Source organism: Pelophylax lessonae (genome assembly GCF_965119305.1).
Source record: "Pelophylax lessonae genome assembly, chromosome: 1".
NCBI lineage: Eukaryota > Metazoa > Chordata > Amphibia > Anura > Ranidae > Pelophylax > Pelophylax lessonae.
The window spans coordinates 744,365,758-744,386,452 of NC_138768.1; the positions used below are offsets into that span (position 1 = coordinate 744,365,758).

General features: G+C 45.0%; 1 protein-coding gene across 2 annotated transcripts in view; it reads left to right on the forward strand.

Annotated features, from left to right (window-relative positions):
- The first annotated feature begins 204 nt into the window (after nucleotides 1–204).
- The window catches only part of TEC (tec protein tyrosine kinase), a 198,591-nt gene continuing 178,100 nt past the window's right edge, over nucleotides 205–20,695 (forward strand). The window contains exon 1 of one of the 2 annotated variants that reach the window (XM_082259608.1): nucleotides 205–287. Coding sequence is in view for 1 of the 2 variants with exons in the window: in XM_082259607.1 (XP_082115733.1) it covers nucleotides 2,440–2,447 (8 nt within the window). In the remaining variant the exon portion in view is untranslated. Of the gene's footprint in view, nucleotides 288–2,426; nucleotides 2,448–20,695 lie in introns of those variants that run through there. The other variant, XM_082259607.1, reaches the window with a different exon arrangement.

Consider the following 20,695-nt stretch of genomic DNA (forward strand, 5'->3'; position numbering starts at 1 on the left):
CAACTGAGGAGGAACAGCTGAGGGGGGACGATTAGGGAGTGACAACTGTGGGGTGACCATTGGGGAGTGACAACTGAGGAGTGACAGCTTTGGGAGGACAGCTGAGGAGAGACAACTGAGAGGTTACAACTGAGGAGGGACCCTGAGGGGTGACCACTGGAAGGTGACAACTGAGTGGTGACAGCTGAGGAGAGGCACTGAAAGGGGACACTGAGGAGAGACAACTGAAGAGTGACAACGGAGGAGGACAGCTGTCCCCTGCCCCTGCAGGCCGGGATCTGACCCAGGTACAGTGATATGATCACCTGTCATCACAGGACATGTCCTGATCCTTCAGGAATTGTTTGCATGTTTTCTGGTGTTTGTAAATACGGACAGTCTATAGCAGCCTCTCTGCCAGGGCGCCATGTGGGTTTGTCGGGGTCCTCATGGTGCAGCACTCCTGGTGAGGATGTAACACATTTATGCAGTGTCACAGCAGTGGACATATATGAGACATGTTTGTGGTGGGAGCACGCCTAGACTCCCACCCCCAGCACAGCTCCTGATCTTAGAGTAACAATTGGAAAGCAGTAAGAGCAGCTTACCTGATCACATGACATCATGACAACCAATCGCTGGAGGCGAAGTCTGTGAAACCAAAATAAAATATCTTGACCTAGGTTAGGCTGGGTTTACACTTATGACTGGAGGGTGGTAAAAACACTTGGTTGAACCACTTGTCTACCAAGGTAAGTTTATAAACAGCATGGTAGGCAAGTGGTTAAATCCATCTCAGTTGCTACTGCAGCTGTGAGCTTGATGCCAGCTTTAGGAGCCAGCGAAAGCCTTTCAGATAAAGCAGTTCTAGAGCCACCAGATCACTTTTATGGGGTTCTGAAAGGGCACCCACGGTACCCGTGGTGGTTCCCGGGCCCTGCTATTCCACCAGGGAGCCGGGGACCACAGGAGGAACTCTGATGTATTATGCCACTTCCAGGGTTATAGATGTCATTCCTCAGCCAGAGTAGCTGTAGATGCAGCTGTTTAAGCACAGACTGCATTTGAGGGCAGCAAAGACATTGGGGGTTTAAAAGAAGACCTGTCACCTGCCCATGCTATCACATAGGGGGCTTGTTAGCTCCCTTGTGAAAGCAATAAAGTTAAAAAAAAAAAAAAGAAAGGTATTGAAGTGAACGCTGAAGTGAGTGTAATATTTTTAGGGCCAAAAATCATGGGCAACTCCAAGCTGATGACCTGTAAAGCAACCCAACTGCACCGCAACCACGTGGTTAAGTTGTGCAGGGTTTTTAGGGGTTAAGGGCCGGTTCACACTTGTGCGATCCGGGAAGGCTGCAAATATACAGCCTGTTCCCGCATTGCATCCGCAACCCCTGGCAGTTCACACTGCCATATGCGATACGCAGGGGGTGTCAATTAAATGTTAACGACACCCGCAGTTTGATCGCATATAGCAGTGCGATCTGACAGTTCGCACAGGATCGGATCGCACAAGTGTCAACCACTGTGCGATCCGATCCTGATGTGGCTGAAAAAAAGGGTCCTGTGCGTCTTTTGTGCGGGTGCGGTGCGAATTTCAGCCATACAAAGTGTATGGCTGAATTCGCATCCGCACAGCAGATCGCATGTAATGAAGGAGCAGTGCGCTCCGAATTACATGCGATCAGCGCACCCACAGTAGTGTGAACCGGCCCTAAAACAGGAGGTGAGAAGGCAACATAATGCCTTTTCACTACCTGTCACCATGGATCACTCTTCAGAGGGCACTACTAGTGTAAATGAGCTCTTTGTGTCAGTGTGTTTTAGGTACAAAAAAAACCCAGAAAATTGTATACTCACCTTTTTGTAATTTTCCTTTCCTGGTTCATCTTTGTGGCAGCATAGAAGGGGTTGTGGCTCCGCCCCCACAACCTGATAGGACTAGTTAACTATAAATCAAAGACAGACCCGACTCCCAGCACTCTCTGTAAGGGCCCTTTCACACGGGCGCTCCGCTTGTCCGCAAATCATCCTATTTTTTTCGGATGATTTGCGGACATAATGTAAGTCAATGGCATTGCGGATGTCAGTGGAATACCATCCGCTGACATCCGATTTTCTTCCTTTCAGTTCTGTTCCGTTTTTTGGAACGGAACAGAACCCTATTTTTCCTCCGTGTAAAAAACGGAAAGGAAGGAAAATCGGATGTCAGCGGTGTCATCCGCTGACATCCGCAATGCCCATAGACTTACATTATGTCCGCATATCATCCACAAACGGATGGGATGATATGCGGACACACGGAGCGGATGACACAAATGCCATCCGCTCCGTGAAAAAAAAAAAAAAGTCCCGCAGCGGATAAGATCAGCGGAGCGGCCGTGTCAAAGAGCCCCTAACTCTCACCATTTGGGTGGGAATCTGTATGCTGCCACAAAGATGCACCAGGAAAGGAAAATTATGGAAAGGTGAGTATACAATTTTCTGTTTTCCTGGCACATCATGGCAACATACAATGGAAAAATGTAGTAATGGTCAGTAGCATAAGTATGCACAATTAGTTTTCCATATTTTACTGTCGTGAGCTGAGTTGGGGTCACCAAATAAAGCGTAATGAAGGTGTTTTAGGAGGAACCATGTTGCTGACTTGCATATAGCCTCAGAAGACACTCGCACTGCCCTGTACACAGAGCTGGCACTGCCTTGGTTGAATGTGTTCTTAAGCCATCCAGAACAGGAGGGTCTTGTGAAGAGTAGGCTCTTTTAAATGTCTTAACAATCTAGGAGGTGACTGTATTTGTTGATGCTGACTGACCCTGCCTTAAGCTATGCTAGAACCAGATATGAGCTTTCCTGAATGATAAGGTAGCTGCCAAGCAGGCAATCAGAGTTAGATCAACATCCAGAGGATGTGGTTCTATTGCTTCACCAAGAAAGATGATGAATTGACTTCCTGGTTAAAGTGGAAGAAGAAAGAGAGATGGAGATAAAAGCAGTCTGGGTGTTTTAGGACTATTCTGTCCGGGTACAACGTTAGATGAGCGTCGTTGAGTATGAAGCCTGCGGCTCTGACACCCCTTTCACATAGGTTGTAGCAACCAGAAATACCAGAAAACACCAGAAAAACAGAAACCAGAAAACGCCCTTCAGGGTTAGATTGCTGAGTGTAGCCAATACTGTAGGATAGAAATGAGGCCTTGATAAGTGGAGGACCTTAGGAAAATCCCACATAGCGAACACTCGTTTCCTGGCAAGTCTATAACTTCATGCAAGCCTTTTAACCACCTCCCACCCGGGCCATTGTAAATATACGGCCGGGTGGGAGTCTCGTCCTTCTGAATGGACGTTCCGGAACGTCCTTCAGAAGGAGAGAGATCGCGCCGCCGCGGGCACGCGCAGCGGCGCGATCTCGATGTGCCTGTGTCCCTCGGACACAGAGCAACATCATTCGGCAGGAGGGCCCTGTGATTGGCCCTCCTGATCACATGACGGCTGTGTCCAATCACAGCCGTCATTTAATGTAAATAGAGCCGTTGTAACGGCTTCGATCTCTTCTCCTCCTGACAGATCCTGTCAGTGAGGAGAAGAGAAGAGGATCGGTGCTGCTGCTGGGGTGATCAGTGAGTATTTCTAATTACTCACTGATCACAGGGGGGGTCTGTGCTGGTAATCAGATGATTGATTACCAGTACAGCCTTGGGGGGGGAGGGGTGCCACTAAGCCACCAGGGATGCCCACCCATGACCACCAGGGATGCCCATCATGGCCACCAGGGATGGCAAGCAGGGCTCAGAGAGCCCCCCAGTGCCCTCCCTATCAGTGTTGCCCACCAATGCCATCTATCAGTGCTGCCCACCAGTGCCGTTATTGCCATCTATCAGTGCCGCCCACCAGTGCCCATTACTGCCCACCAGTGCCGCCTATCAGTGCCCCCCATCAGTGCCGATCAGTGCCCCCCATCAGTGCCGATCAGTGCCGATCATTGCCGCCCAACAGTGCCACCTATCAGTGCCCATCAGTGCCCATCAGTGCCGCCAATCAGTGCCCATCAGTGCTGCCTATCAGTGCCCATCAGCGCTGCCTATCAGTGCCCACCAATGCTGCATATCAGTGCTATCTATCAGTGCCACATATCAGTGCCCATCAGTGCTGCATATCAGTGCTACCTATCAGTGCCCATCAGTGCTGCATATCAGTGCCACCCCATCAGTGCCACCCCATCAGTGCCACCCCATCAGTGTCTCCTCATCAGTGCCTGTCAGTGCGGCATCATCAGTGCTCATCAGTGCAGGAAAAAACATATCTATTTACAAAATTTTATAACCTAAACAAAAAAACTTTTTTTTTTTTCAAACTTTTCAGTATTTTTTTTATTTGTGCACCAAAAAAGAAAATACCTGACGGTGATCAAATACCACCAAAAGAAAGCTCTATTTGTGGGGAAAAAATGACACAAATTTGGTTTAGGTACAGTGTTGCATGACCGCGCAATTGTCATTCAAATTGCAACAGCGCTAAAAGCTGAAAATTGGTCTGGGAAGGAAGGGGGTTTAAGTGCCCAGTATTGAGGTAGTTAAGAATTGCATCACTAAAGGGTTAAGGGCTCCTTAAAACCCTGTAAGTGCAGACAAGGCTGAATGTTGAACTTTAAACCTATGTGAAACTGTAAGTTGTAAGGACTGCAGGACCTGGGCTGGTTTTGGTGATAAAGGACTCCAGGCTTTTGCTGCGTGAGATTTGCACATTTTACCCATATTCTCTAGTAAGTCTTATTCATGGAGATCTCTCTGGCTTGGCACAAGGTAGCCACTACCTGCACTGCGCACCCTTCACTTGGTAGCCTCTGTCTCTCAACTTCCATGCCATCAAAAGTAGTCTATTGGAGCTGGGTGGGAAAAAACTGGCCTTGAGAGAGCAGATCCAACATCAATGGCAGAGGCAGTGTTGACTCAATGCTCAACTGTAGAAGAAAGAGACACTAGAACCTCCTCAGCCAAAATGGTATAGTTGTAATTATCGATACAGAACGTTTCACTGACAGCCTAAGAATTCTACCACTCCACTGCTGTCTAGGCACAGGACAACCCTTATTCCTCTTTAAAAAGGAGTGAATGACAGAAGGGCTTTGAACTCTGCTCTCAGTTTGAGAGCATTCAGTACTATGCTTCATAAACTGAACATTGAGCAGCCCGCTCTTTGAAATGCATTCCCAACCTTTCTGGCTGGGGTCAGATGTGATAATGTTCCATTCCAAAAAAGCTATTGGTTAGTTAAAGCGGAGTTCCAGCCTAAACACACACTCACCTTTCCAACAGTCCAGCGATGCGGCCGCCCGAAGCCTCGCTCTTCTCCCTCTCTGCTCTGCGGCACCGGCATCACTGGTGTGGGCACCCGGCTGTGACAGTTTGCGGATTGACAGCCGGGTACGCACTGCGCATGCGCGAGTTGTGCTACGTGTCGTGATTGGCCGGCAATCTTCTGGGACCTCTGACATGTCCCAGAAGATTGCGGGGAGGGAGGGGGTAGAGGAGAACTTCCGCTCAGGGCGCCGCGGCACTCCGAGCGGAAGTGGGAGCGGGTACCTGTCAAAACTAGGTACCCGCTCCCCCCCCCCCCAAAAAAAAATGACATGCCAAATGTGTCATGTCAGGGGGTTAGAACTGCCTAAAGCGGAAGTTCCACTTTTGGGTGAGAAGAAGAAGAATCAAGGCTACTCAGGCACTGTTCTGCTGGAAGAGACTTCACTCCCAAAGCACCTTTGACTTTCTCTATCAGAGGACGGATCTTCCCTCGTGGAAGTTTTACTGAATTTTTCTGTTTATCCAAAAATGCCCCGAGGAAGCTCATTCTTTGGGTTAGGGGCAAAGCAAGCTCTTCTTACAATTAGCTATCAAAATTTTGTAGATTGTGTAGCAGAGCATCCTAAAGCTGGATAAGCATCTTCTGGATAGAAGAAGGATGTCATCCAAGTAGTGGTGTATTCTCATCCCCGTTGCAATTGAAGACAATAGGACATTCATGAATGTCCTGGATTATGTGGATAGACTGAAGGGAAGGCACTGAAACTGGTAGTGGAACTGAAATGTAGAATGGATTGGGACAAGTAAGTAGGGGTCTGATAAACCTACAGAGCATCCAGTCTCCCAGATATATCAATAATTGGATTGATTGGAGGGTCTCTGTCTTGCATGACTCCAACTTTCTGTGCTTGTTGAGTTTTTTCAAATTTAGCACTGGGCACGACGTGCCGGATTTAGTTTTTTCTTTTACTAGGAGGTGAACCATCTCATCTGGGCGCTTGGAACATTCACGGTTGCATTTTTTAAATTTAATTTGGCTGCAAACTGGACCAGGATTTTCTTTACAAGTCAAAATGTTCCTTTATTGAAAACAATGGATTGAAATCATAATACAGAAATGTATACATATATGCAGGCATGTAGAACGATAATGGAAGTACAACACACATGCAAAAACCAGATCAAGTGTCCATAGACCAACCCAACATTTCTGAAGCCCCTCACCATCGGCCGTCCTGGGATATTTGTGTGGGTGGGGCAGCCAAGCTAGCCAGAAGAGGCCGTCCAAGGCTGCCCTACCCTTTCAAACTTTTTTGGGGCAGTTCCGCACCATGTAGGTTAGCTTATATAACGGTAGGACTGCATTAAAGGAATTTTCCCAGGAGACAACTGAGGGGAGATGGAGGGGCATTCCATTTCAAAATATATTCCCTCTTGGCATAATATAAAAGATAGGTAATCTACAGCTTAGTGGGTCTGGACCTTTGCTCATCATCCACAATGCGGACCAGAATATTTTACTTTTCCATCAAATCAAGGAGCCGGGCTGGCTGGAAGAGATCGGAAGTTGGACATTCCTTAAAGTTCCACCAAAATCCCACCAATATAGCTAATGTTGCCCACTGATCCTGAATATTTTTTATCCAGGTGTGTGCGCATAGCTTCACACAGGCATCCCCTGGATGAGTACACCCTTAAAAGGACTTCTGCTGTTCTCCTAAGACAGGTGCCTTAGATTTTTAAGGCTTCAACAATTAAGATTGGGTACTTCTCCATTTCCTTTAGTAATCTTTTCCAGGTCCGTAGGATTTTGCCTGCTTTTATCTACCTGGGAGTTGCTGCCTGTATTCTGGGCCTTTCAGATTTTACTGTTTTTGTCAGATGATATCTGCCCTGCCCAGTGGTCACCCATGAAATGTTTGTGTCCTGTCTACTTCCAAATTGATTGGATCCATTGTTTGGCATTTTGCACCAGCTTTATTTTTAAGATGGGTTCCGCCGAGCATGGCTTCGGCCATATGCCCTCCTTGCCATGATCGCAGGCAACATCGCTCTTGAAAAAACATCAATTGACGTCTACTGACACCTCCGCCCCAGAGTCTCCCGACAATATCAGCTCTTACAAAGCTGTTACCACCTTGTCTCCCTTCACTTCCTCCAGAAGGGCTTCTTTAGAGGGTAACTCTACTTTCCTTTTCAATCTGCAGGGCTGTAATTTTCTGTAAAATGCAATGTAATATGGCTATCTGGAGATGTGTACAGAATGCTCCCCAGAAACCTTTCCTGATTGTGTGATTGGCTCACTGATTTTCCCAGAAGTCTGCCCTAAGATACAAGTCAGATTTTTTGGCATTCACTGTAACGAAAATGTCATTTTTGGTAAGATATTCCCAATAGGAAATCACATCTAAAGGGAGGCAGACCCGTCCACTTTCCTTATTTGAGCCCTGCAAGTGCAGCAGCTGGTTAATTATGAAACTATTCCAATTAGACTCCCTTAGCACATGGGCTGGTTAATGCTGGTCTGAAGGCACCTGCAGATGCTACAGTACGTAGAAGAACTTCAGATCTAGATCTAATTTTCGGACTAGAGCATCCTTGCTTGTAGACGGGGAGCAATGATAACGAGAGGTGAGATGATGACCTTGATCAAAATTGCCTGGATGTCTGCTCTTAGATGGCAACTTGTCTTGACCTTTAGAGGGCTCCCTCCATCTTGAGGTCCTTACAGGGCTGTAAACATTGGCTCTCTTTTTCTCAATATCTTCACTGCTTACCTAATCCCAATACCTTAAAAGCAATGGGTGGTCTGACTGGGCAGCGTTCCCCATAGAAACAGAGCAAAGCAGCAGACTGATATGAAAAACAGCATGACACAGTGATCCCAGAGCAAGCACTGGGAAGGAGATAGGAAGAGCCAAGGTGAATGCCATAAAGAGCACAGTGATCCCAGAGCAACACTGAGAAGGAGATGGGAAAAGTCCAGATGAATGCCAAAAAAAGGGACAACTTACCTGTAAACAGTGACCACATAAGCATCCAGCATGCATGAGTAGAGAGCTCCAACATGTGTTGCCTAAAAATTCCATAAAACCATTTAAAACTGGCACAATTGGCCATTAGTGATGATATCAGTGCCTGAGCATGCAAAGCTCGCATCTTGGAAAAGGGCAAGCCAGAAAACTGGCAACAGAGGCCGCATCACTTCCTGCCTCTCATGCTCAAAGTGTATTTGCACTGCTGCAGCCATCTTGGAAATGGCAAACACTTACAACAGACAGAGAAAAAAGTAAAAACCATATGGAAAGCAAAGGGAAAATGCTGGCACTTATGCCAAAGCTTGTTTTAAGCTATCTTTGACAGGTCTGCACCACCAGAATGGGGCTCCAGCCATAAAGCTCATGTAGAGGCTGTACAGGATGGACTTCAACCCAGGAGACATTGAACTATGCCCTTCAGACCACCAGAATGGGGCTCCAACTATATATAGCTCATGTAGAGGCTGTACAGGAAGGACTTCCACCTAGGAGAGGCTGAACTATGTCCCCCAGGCCACCAGAATGGGGCTCCAACTATATAGCTCATTTAGAGGCTGTACAGGATGGACTTTCACTCAGGAGACATTGAACTATGTCCCCAGACCAACAGAATGGGGTTCCAACTATATATAGCTCATGTAGAGGCTGTACAGGATGGACTTGCACACAGGAGACATTAAACTATGACCCCAGACCACCAGAATGGGGCTCCAACTATATAGCTCATTTAGAGGCTGTACAGGATGGACTTGCACTCAGGAGACATTGAACTATGTCCCCAGGCCACCAGAATGGGGCTCCAACTATATATAGCTCATGTAGAGGCTGTACAGGAAGGACTTCCACCTAGGAGAGGCAGAACTATGTCTCTGAGACCACCAGAATGGAGCTCCAACTATATAGCTCATGTAGAGGCTGTACAGGAAGGACTTTCACCCAGGAGAGGCTGAACCTGGCTGGGGCAACAAACGGTAAGGGATACCTCGCGACTCCAGTCCTGGTCAGGTGAGGACAAAAAGGAGAATGATGCGAGCAGGGTCTGTCTTTGATTCATAATTTACCAGTCCTATCAGTTTGTCGGGGCAGAGCCACAACCCATTGTGTGCTGGCATAATGCCCCAGGAAAATGTTTTTCTCTATTTAGAGTCTGTGTCAGTGTGTTTAGGGTAAAAAAAAAAAAAAATCGAAATATGTACTATTTTCTTGGCACTACTACGGGTAGCAACAACAAATAACACAGATATGTGGTATCCTTATTCACGTCAGGCAGTATAAAATATACAGCTAGGCCTCATTCACATGGGTGCTGAGGCCCATAGTCTGTAAATGGGCCGTGTTTACCCACACAGGGATGCACTGGTGTTCCATGCATCTTCCTGCAGGAAGCCCCATTTATTCTATTTGGACACAGTCTCTGTGTCCTGAAATGACATCCTTGTGGGCTGCGGGTCACATTGTCTGCTTTCAGGGACCCGCACGCATGTGCGCCCACACGGATGTCATATTGGGGCAGTGGCTGTGTCCGTGCATCTGCTGTGTGCCAATAGACATCAATAGGACTGCCAGCACGGGTATACACAGAAGACCTGTGTGGGTAAACACAGCCCTACTCAGGTTTACAGTATTGTACACCCCCTGTGGACTAAAATAGATAAATAAGCTGTATATTTTTTATTTATGTATATTTCTATTTTCTTTTTTATTTCACTTTTTTTTTTTTTTTATGGGGGTGCTGCAGTGTCACTCCTTCATTTAGGCAGCTTGATAGCCGGTTCACACTGGGGCGACTTGTCAGACGACCTGGTCGCCTGACAAGTCGCCGCGGGTCACCTGCCATAGATTAGCACAGGACCCATTCTAATAGGAGCGACACAAGTCGCTCCGACTTAGAAAAAGGGTCCTGAGCTACTTTGGGGCGACCTGGAGCGACCTGCATTGACTTCAATGATATGAAGTCCGTGCATGCCGCTCCGAGGTCGCGGTGCGAGCTGGTCGCCCGGCAATGTGAACTGGCTCTGAGAATGGAGCACTGACAAGCTCTGAGCCCTCCTTCGTAAAGAAAACACTACATCTGTTGAATGGGGTGAGCAGATAAGACAAAAGTAGGATAGTGGAACAGAAATATAACAAGCCATTTAATTACTAGAACCCAGCCTAAAGATTATTTTTTCTTCACTGGCCTGAACAAACACCTAGGCCCCAGGGCCACATGTGGCTCTTTGGTATATGATGTGTGGCCCTTGGATCTCAGCAGTCTGTAGGGAGAACATTGATTAGGGTAATAGCATTGACCTCCACTTTCCTCATGTACCATAATCCCAGTTTCTTATTATCTGCAGCGCCAAAAATGTATCCTGTCCACACTCTCTGACCCTCATTTCTTCTATTAGGTCTGCAGTCTCATTATATATATTGGACATTATGTGCTACCCTTTAGTGATGTCAGGGGCCACATTTTATGCCCCCTTTGGCAAATAAGCTGACAACATTGACCTAGGCAATGTAAATCCAACTACTGTTTGCAGGGACTCAAGGGCCACACAATAAGTGAGAAAGGGCCAGTTAAAGTCCTAGGCTGTAGATTGTGCACCAGGGCCTTAAAGGAACAAGATCATAAAAAATATAGTTGTCTGCTAACTGTATGTGGCTAAAACATGCAATAATATAATTAAATTTTTTAACCTATTATTGGTACTTATATAGCACTGTCAATTTACGCAGCAGTTCACATATATATTGCACATTTACATCAGTCCCTGCCCTCAAGGATAGGGGGTGTGTGAAGTGATTGGCGCTGCCTATGTTATATCAATGAAGGTATAGTATGTAAATAAAATGTCATCCAAATCCTGCTACCAACATATTAATCACAAGTAATTAAATAAATAGTATCACATGAACCATATATACAAAGGACATATATATCACATGCAAATAGTGCAATAAAGTGACAAGTGGTAATTTTAAACAGGTAGATGCTGATAATAAATATATCAAAGTGGCTCAAATAAATAAAGTGCTGAGTGGTGGTGCAAAATTTTCTGGATAAGATTAAATAGATATTCTGATGGTAATATAGGTGGGTATTTAAAAAAATATATAAAATATATAAATTATATATAGACAAATAAAGTGCAAATGCTACAAAATTTTGGTGTTAGAGTCGGTTCACACTACCGCGACCAGAAAGTCGCCACGTGACTTTGAAGAGACTTGTTTAGAGACTTGGAAGAGACTTGTGCACTACTTTGAAGAGACAGGCGACTTTGTCTGTGGGGAATGCCTGGCTAATCTATTTCTTCTTCCTGGAAAGTCTGATAACAAGTCGCTTCAATTAAGATAAGGAGGCAACTCGCATTGAAGTATATGGGACAAGTTGGATCACAGGTCGCCTCAAAGTAGTACAGGACCCTTTTCTGAAGTCTGAGCGACTTCAGTAGTGCCAATTAAGACGGCACTGATTGATTAACATTGCTATTGTTATGTCAAGCGACCTGGGGCGACACAAGTCGCCTCACAAGTCCTGCTAGTGTGAATGGGCTCTAAGCCCCCGTTCACACTGGGGCGACCTGTCAGGCGACCTGGTCGCCTGACAGGTCGCCGTAGGTCGCCTTCCGTAGAGAAGCTGTGGACCCGTTCTAATAGGAGCGACACAAGTCGCTCCGACTTAGAAAAAGGGTCCGGAGCTTCTTTGGGGCGACCCCGAGCGACCTGCATAGACTTCAATGTTATGAAGTCCGTGCCGGCCGCTCCGAGGTCGCGGTGCGAGCAGCGCGCCGCGACCTATGAGGTCGCCCGGCAAGGTAGCGTCGCCCCAGTGTGAACGGGGCCTCAAGGTGACAAGTGTGAAGAATGGCAAAATCCACAAACTTGTTGTGCAGCAATATAAAGGAACAAAATATTAAAGTGACAGGTGTGAAGATTCACTGTATCCACAAACTTGTGGCTCAGCAAGGAAAAATTGGACGGTAAAAATTGATGATAAATCAATAGGTGATTAAATTCATATTCAAAATTTAAAAAGGTCCATAAGTAGTTGATAAGTGCAAAGTCCAAAAATATATATATTATATACAGTATATATTAAATATAAATATATATATTATAAGGTGGTTTCTTGAGGTGATCGGGTGAGGAATCTTGTGCTCCCCTCTCAATACAGCCCGCACTTACCAGAGCTAAATACCCCTACAGGGGTTGCCAGCTTGTAGTTAATATTTGGGGTTCACTCCCGTATGGCAGGGGTCCTGGACCCTGATAACCTTAGCTGTGGTCCTTCTCTCAGATCATCTCTCAGGGGTGCAGTTTAGGCTCATAAACATCAATGGACATCAGTATCCCAAGGGTAATAGAAGGTAATCCCAGGTCATATATACAGGAAGAATGCTTGTGATGACATCACATTGAGCAATGAAAGCTGCTTCTTGAAACAGGAACAAAATCTTAATGTTCTAGCAGGAGCAAGGCTACAAGGGCAGGCGTGCAGCAGGCTCCCCACAATCCAGATCACGATCCAAGGGTCAAGGATAGCATCTGCTCTGCTTCCTCTGCTCTCAGACAGAGATTGCCCATTCACTGCCCTTACCAAGGAGCTTACAATCTAAGGTCCTTATCTCACATATATTTGGGCCAATTTACACAGGAGCCAATTAACCTACCAGCATGTCTTTGGAGAGTGGGAGGAAACCGGAGTACACGGAGGAAACCCACGTAGGCACAGGAAGAACATGCAAACTCCAGGCAGGTAGTGTCGTGATTGGAATTCAAACTTGTGACCCTAGTGCTGTCAGGCAGAAGTGCTAACCATTGTGCTGGCCATTTAGTTCTTTATATTTTTCCATCCCTTGGTAGATTGCTTTCCAGATCACAGTTAAAAGAGAAGTATTTTTTTTTTTTTATATTTAGAATCATACTTACCTAGGTGGATGCAACCTAGGTCTGAAGCTGCATCTGTCCCTTGCCGGCTCTAAGACTTAGAACTGAGTGATCAAACACTGCAGATCAGGGTTCCCCGAGCAGAGAGCTGGTCACTGTCAGTCACCGCTGTCTGCTCTGCCCCCCTGCATTCACTGGAGCGCTGGGTTGTGGAGGGAGCGGGAGCAGGCGCTCACTGGCTTGCTGAGAGGCTGAGCCAGGTGCTGGTCCAAGCATGTGGGCAGATCCCTAATTCATTGTTGCAATCTTGTCTGAGCCTGAACCGACTCTGTGACGTCAGCCGACAGCGGGCTTAAACCTTCTGTCTGCTGAAAACTAACTGCACTCCTGTGATCAATAGGAGAAGTACAGCCAAACGAACTGTGGCTGTACTTCTCCTTTAAAGCTTTTTTTTTTTTTTTTAAACAATTTTTATTGATTTTTATGCAAACATAAAAAACAGTGCTTGTAGTGCACAAATAAGGATGTCCAAGGCAATAAGAATGCTTCAGTTTGAAGAAAACATATCAATGTAAATACATAGATAACACATAAGGATGAAGCAACAAAACAATAAGTAATGACAAAGTAGTGAAATGTACCCTTAGACTAATGTGTCACTTCTTTAAAGCTTTTATTCAGTCATATAGGACTGGAAGTTCAGTGAAATGCTTGGATGTACCTTTATTTTTTTTTTACACTTTTTTCACCTAACTTTATTGCTATCATATAGGGGACCACTAGAACACTGTGTAGTAGCTTATGTATAGTAACAGTTTCTCCCCTGATGATTCCCTGCACCCCTGATGATTTGCACCCCTGATGATTCCCTGCACCCCTGATGATTCCCTGCACCCCTGATGATTTGCACCCCTGATGATTCCCTGCACCCCTGATCATTCCCGGCATCCCTAGACTCTACTAAAGCTAATGTAGTACAGATTGTGTTCCATTAGTTTCTTCCCCAGTTACAGCAGCCAGGGAAAGTGATAGCCAAAACCAGAAGTGACATAATACATGTAGTTTCCAGATTCTTACTAGCTAGAGCAGATCAGTGAACAGACAAATAATTCAGAAAGATTATACCAAGGAATATAGATGCAAATCCCAGAACAGAAGTTGTAAAAATTAGTTAGTGGTAACATTACATATCTATCCATCTATCTATCTATCTATCTATCTATCTATCTATCTATCTATCTATCTATCTATCTATCTATCTATCTATCTATCTATCTATCTATCTATCTATCTATCTATCTATCTATCTATCTATCTATCTATCTATCTATCTATCTATCTATCTATCTATCTATCTACCATATGCATGACTAATCTGATGTTACTTCCTGATCCTGTGCTCTGTAGGGATTGGTTTGCAATGACCAAATCTATTCACCAAGTTGCATTGCTGGGCTTCCTGCTCATGTTTGTTCATCGGGGTGTAACATAAACGTGAACGTGGAAGTAACATAAATGTAAGAGTAGGATAGTTTTGCCAGTAGCTGAGATGTGATGTGATCTGTAGATGTAATGTAATTGTATATATAGTTTAATTCTGTGTTATTAAAAATACAGTATTCAGTAATCAGTCATACACATACATTATATTACCAAAAGTATTGGGGCGCCTGCTTTTACATGCACATGAACTTTAATGGCATCCCAGTCTTAGGCTGGCCATACATGTTCTATTTTCTTGTACAATTTTCTGTTAGATTTACTAAAATCCATATAATATGAGGTCCAAACTAAACAACACTTACAATTGTATCCTATAAGGCAGGCCTTTGTACTACATAGTTGAAGGTAAATGTAAGGAAAATTGTACAGAAAATTGTAAGAAAATTGTGTAATGTATGACCAGCCTTAGTCTGTAGGTTTTTTTTTATTGATTTGGCCCACCCTTGGCAGCTCTAACAGCTTAAACTCTTCTGGGAAGGATGTCCACAAGGTTTAGGAGTGTGTCTATGGGAATATTTGACCATTCTTCCAGAAGTGCATTTGCGAGTTCAGGCACTGATGTTGGAGAGAAGGTCTGGCTCGCAGTCTACGCTCTAATTCATCCCAAAGGTGTTCTATCAAGTTGAGGTCAGGACTCTCCAACATCAGTGCCTGACCTCACAAATGCGTTTCTGGAAGAATGGTCAAACATTTCCATAGACACACTTCTAAACCTCGTGGACAGCCTTCCCAGAAGAGTTGAAGCTGTTATAGCTGCAAAGGGTGGGCCAACTCAATATTAAACCCTACAGACTAAGACTGGGATGCCATTAAAGTTTATGTGCGTGTAAAGGCAGGCGTCCCAATACTTTTGATAATATAGTGTATGCTCCTCTTGTAGCATTTGAAAAGGACAGGTCAGCTTCTAGGATAGAGTTGACGACGTCTAGATTCCAATAAAGTATCCCATCTGAGTAAACATTGATTGCCACATTTCTGAAACCTTAAAGAATGTCCTAGCTATTTTTTAGGGATCGACTGATAATTAGTAGGGCCGATTGGCGGAAGCCGATACTCACTTTTTTGAAGTATCGGTATTGGCCACAAACATGCCGATATGACCGATAATTCTTCAAGTGGTTGTACCGGAGTGATGCCTGCAGCTAGAGGCATCACCCCGGTACTTCGTTATATATACTTTCTTATAATGACAACTGAACAGCAGCTACAAGGAGCAGGAGGGGACGTCCCCCCCTCCCGCCACCTTCTGCGGTTTCACCCGGGTCTCCAGTCCCACCGGGAAGGGTGGCCAGAAAATTGGTATCGGCCCTGAAAAAACGATATCGGTCGATCCCTACTATTTTGGCCTCAAGAATCAGCAGGGGGCAGGATATAGCCCCAGAATGTCTGCAGGCTTTGACTGATATCAACAGATCTAAGGAATCTATTTTATCTCTCATAAAAGCTAAAATGTTTGCAGCAGACAGATGAAAATATCTCCTTCTGATCGTACACGTGTTGGGTTACGTGTGAATGTAAATCTGTACATTTTGGCGTATGTAGAATCCTGGTGAAACACACAAAACCGTTATATGGCGCCGGATTTGGGCAGGCAGGCAGTAATTAGTACTATTGCGATCGGACAGACGTGTTGGAAATCCTATCTGCGACCCAGCCGTTGGAACTGTCCAGGGCCCATTGTATCCTGGTAACTTCAGTACGAAACATCCTGTGGGCTAAGACAGGAATATCCCCCCAGGGTTGATTGGCCAAGGGCTAATGTCCATCCCACATCCATATTCCAATAAATGATGGAGCATGGGATATGGATGATTATTTTCCACAAAGCTGGTCCCTCTGACTGGGGAATCCCCACAAAGCTTCAGCTTCTCTAAACAGCTCTAAACCTTGACAGGATAATCCTTTTACTTCTTGAAAGAGATGTATGGGTTTATTGTTTTTCACACTTACCTAGGTGGATGCAGAATTGGTCCGATGCTGCATCTGTCCCCCGGCAGTCTAACACTGAGAACCAAACGATCAAACACCGCCGATCACTCAGTTCTTAGAGCTCCGTGAGCAGAGAACTGCTGACTGTCAGTCACCTGACCTATCCTCGCTCACTGGAGAGCTGGACTTCGGAGGAGGCGGGAGCGGCCGGCTCAGGCTCTCTGAGAGGCTGAGCTGGTTGTCGGTCCAGGCATGTGGGCGGTTCCCGACTCTATGGTCATGATGATGCCCGAGCCTGGACCGACTCTGGGACATCACCAGAGAGCGGACTTCAGCCTGCTCTCTGCTGAAATTGGGTCTGCACTCCTGTGATCCATTGGAAACGAGCTGCACTCCTGTGATCCATTGGAAACGAGCGGCACTCCTGTGATCCATAAGAAACAAGCTGCACTCCTGTGATCCATTGGAAACGAGCTGCACTCCTGTGATCCATTGGAAATGAGCGGCACTCCTGTGATCCATAGGAAACGAGCTGCACTCCTGTGATCCATTGGAAATGAGCGGCACTCCTGTGATCCATAGGAAACGAGCTGCACTCCTGTGATCCATTGGAAACGAGCGGCACTCCTGTGATCCATAGGAAACGAGCTGCACTCCTGTGATCCATTGGAAACGAGCGGCACTCCTGTGATCCATAGGAAACGAGCTGCACTCCTGTGATCCATTGGAAACGAGCGGCACTCCTGTGATCCATAGGAAACGAGCTGCACTCCTGTGATCCATAAGAAACTAGCTGCACTCCTGTGATCCATAGGAAACAAGCGGCACTCCTGTGATCCATAGGAAACAAGCTGCACTCCTGTGATCCATAAGAAACGAGCTGCACTCCTGTGATCCATAAGAAACTAGCTGCACTCCTGTGATCCATAAGAAACTAGCTGCACTCCTGTGATCCATAGGAAACAAGCTGCACTCCTGTGATCCATAGGAAACAAGCTGCACTCCTGTGATCCATAGGAAACAAGCTGCACTCCTGTGATCCATAAGAAACGAGCTGCACTCCTGCGATCCATAGGAGAAGTACAGCCAAACGAGCTTTGGCTGTACTTCTCCTTTAAGCCTCAGCACACAAAGGCCCATGGGTAGACATGTGCTCTTTGACAAATAAGGTGTGACAGGGAAAGCTACTGAACACAACCCTATACCAGTTTCTTCATCATTACACCACCAGCAATTTTACCCCACAACTGTCTGCTTCCTCCTCTCCCCAAGTATTGGCTGTGCATAAGAAAGGTGCCAATACACATCAGGCAGAGACATAAACTTTTGCAAAATAACTTGTTTTCCTTGAGTAAAATACAAACAGTCCAATGTTTGGGTTTAGGAATTGCTTCCCATACACATGGCCTATATTTGTCAGGAGTCGATAAATCTTTGGTCCATATTTATAGGAATCTGTTATGGGGAGGGGGGTCAGCATATATAGTAACAATAAATATACCTATGGTATATCCCTCGCGTCACAGAAAGAAGTTATAAACGAAACAGTTATTCTCTATGTAAATATGTGAAATGCAGCAGCCAAGGACGACAAAATGAGTGAAATGAATAATTAGACACTATATATAGGGGCTACATTCAGCGCTTGCCTATTGTATATAAATATTCAATAAATTGCAAAATTCCATAAATTCATATAATTGCATAAATAGTGGCAATAATAGTGCTCCACGTTTTTATAAATATAAATGCAATGTAATTAAATAAATAATGGGTTAAACAGTCTGAAATGGTAAAAAAAAATATTTAAAAGCCGTGTGTGTGACTGGTATGCAAATATATATTTTTATGAAGGGATTAATATGCATTTTATTTGTTATGATGGCACATTTCTATTAATATAATCCTTGTATCGGGTTTAGTATGCCACATTATTCTGTGGGGGGGAATGGTGTTATGGAACATCCTGCTGTATCGATGTAAGGTGGGAGATTTAGCCGTATACCAGATCTTCACGTATTCCCATATTCAGAAAGGGGGTGGAGTGAAGGGCGGTGAAAATCAGATATAAGAGTTACGAGCGACGTGCCTTCCCATCTCTGAAGACGTCAGTGTGCTGACGAAACGCGTAAGATGGAACGCACGTAGTGACATCACGTGGAAAGAGTGGAACGCAAGCTGCAATCACCGCCGTCCACTGCATCTCCAGCTCGTGACCAGTCACACACACGGCTTTTAAATATTTTTGTTACCATTTCGGACTGTTTAATCCATGGATGGGTAATAAACGCTTTTATACATACTACACTATCCGGAGTTTCTTTTCCCTTTGTCTTTCACCCGCGCTGTGAGCGAGGAAAGCGGGACAGATCACCGTACATGAGTGAAGTGACTACACAGGAAATTCAACATCTATCTTGGTCAGGGTGACCACCTAAGCGCTGCATGGTCTTGATGTTATACAATGGTCAAGACCAACAACATCTGGTGAGTGACCCATCTATAGCCACCTTTTGGATATTGGTCGGTGAAGTCTAGACACCACATGGCTGCCGGGGAAAAATCGCTTCTAGTACCTGCACTTTATTTTTGCACAGAATTTTGTTATTATTTTGCACAAGAACTTTATCAATTTTCTGGACTTTTTTTTTATCATTGTCACAAATTCACCTATCACAATTATTAATTTAATTAAATTACATTGCATTTATATTTTTAGAGACACAGAGCACTATTATTTTCACTACTTATGCAATTATGCACTTTATATGAATTTATGGAATTTTGCAATTTATTGAATATTTATATACAATAGGCAAGCGCTGTAGGTAGCCCCTATATATAGTGGCTATTTATTCATATATAGTAACAGTCCCATTTCAGGGATAAGGAGGGGTTATTGCGGTACTCACACTTCACAAGAGTCCTCAATGGAAGGCTTATGTCTTCCCATGAATCTCACTCTATATTCCCCAGTTACATATTGCTAGAGCTCCCTTACATAGCCCCTCCTATCTCTGATATACTATATGGGAGATACTCTACACCTGCAGGATATATACACAATGCCATCAAACACTTAAAGGGATTCCTACATCAATACAAGCGGGTGGAGTGAGGAATCCTCCCTCTGGGACATTGTATTCTGACTGCAGCTGCTTATTGACAAAAGTTGTAAAAAAAAATTCCAGCATTCCAATTCAAGAGACGTTGGTCTAACAATCAACTTCTTTTGAGCAGGAATGGCTACACATGGAAATTCTGCCAGTCCTTGCTAAACTAACTGACTTATGCCTCGTACACACGCAACGATTATCGGCCGACCGATCGGCCGTCTTTTGTCCAGTGTTGTTTTGTTGGTTGAAATGTGCTCTAGACTGCACACAAATTTTTTCGGCCAACAATAACCAACTTCAGAAGTGATGTCATGTGTTGGTTTACTTTCCGTGTGTTTTTTCTTCTCTGAGCATGCCCAGTCTTGCTCATCTGATTTTTGTCTGCCAAAATCTGTACTGACTGACGAACAATCGTCGTTCTGTTGACGGCCAACGAAAATTTTATAGCATGCACACCAGATTTTGTTCGGCCGAAAAGTCGCAGTCGGTTGTCGGAAGCATCATACAAACAAGTCGACAATCGGCCGATCGGACGTTGGCCGAAAATTCACAGCCAACAATCGTTGCGTGTGTACGAGGCATTAGTTTCAACCCATCTTTGGCCAGCTTTAGGAGTCTCTGACAGTCTTATGTTACACGTAAGCAGCCTCTGACAGTCTTTTGTTGCACCTGATTTGACAGGTTTCTTTAACATGTAAGCAGTCTTTCAGACTCTTGTAATATGAATAGTAACTGCTGGTAGGGTCAGCAATAAACCAATTTTTTTCAAAGTGGCCCCACTTTTCTATATCGACATAGATTAAAGTTCTACTGTGCTTTGCAAACCTCCCCCTACACACTTAGTAAGCCAGACCCACTTTACAGAGCAGCAAGCTGTAATGTTGGAGATGGGCTCTTTGTCCCATTTCACACTGGTGCGATGCGGGAAACCCTGTGATTTAGTGGCGGTTCCCGC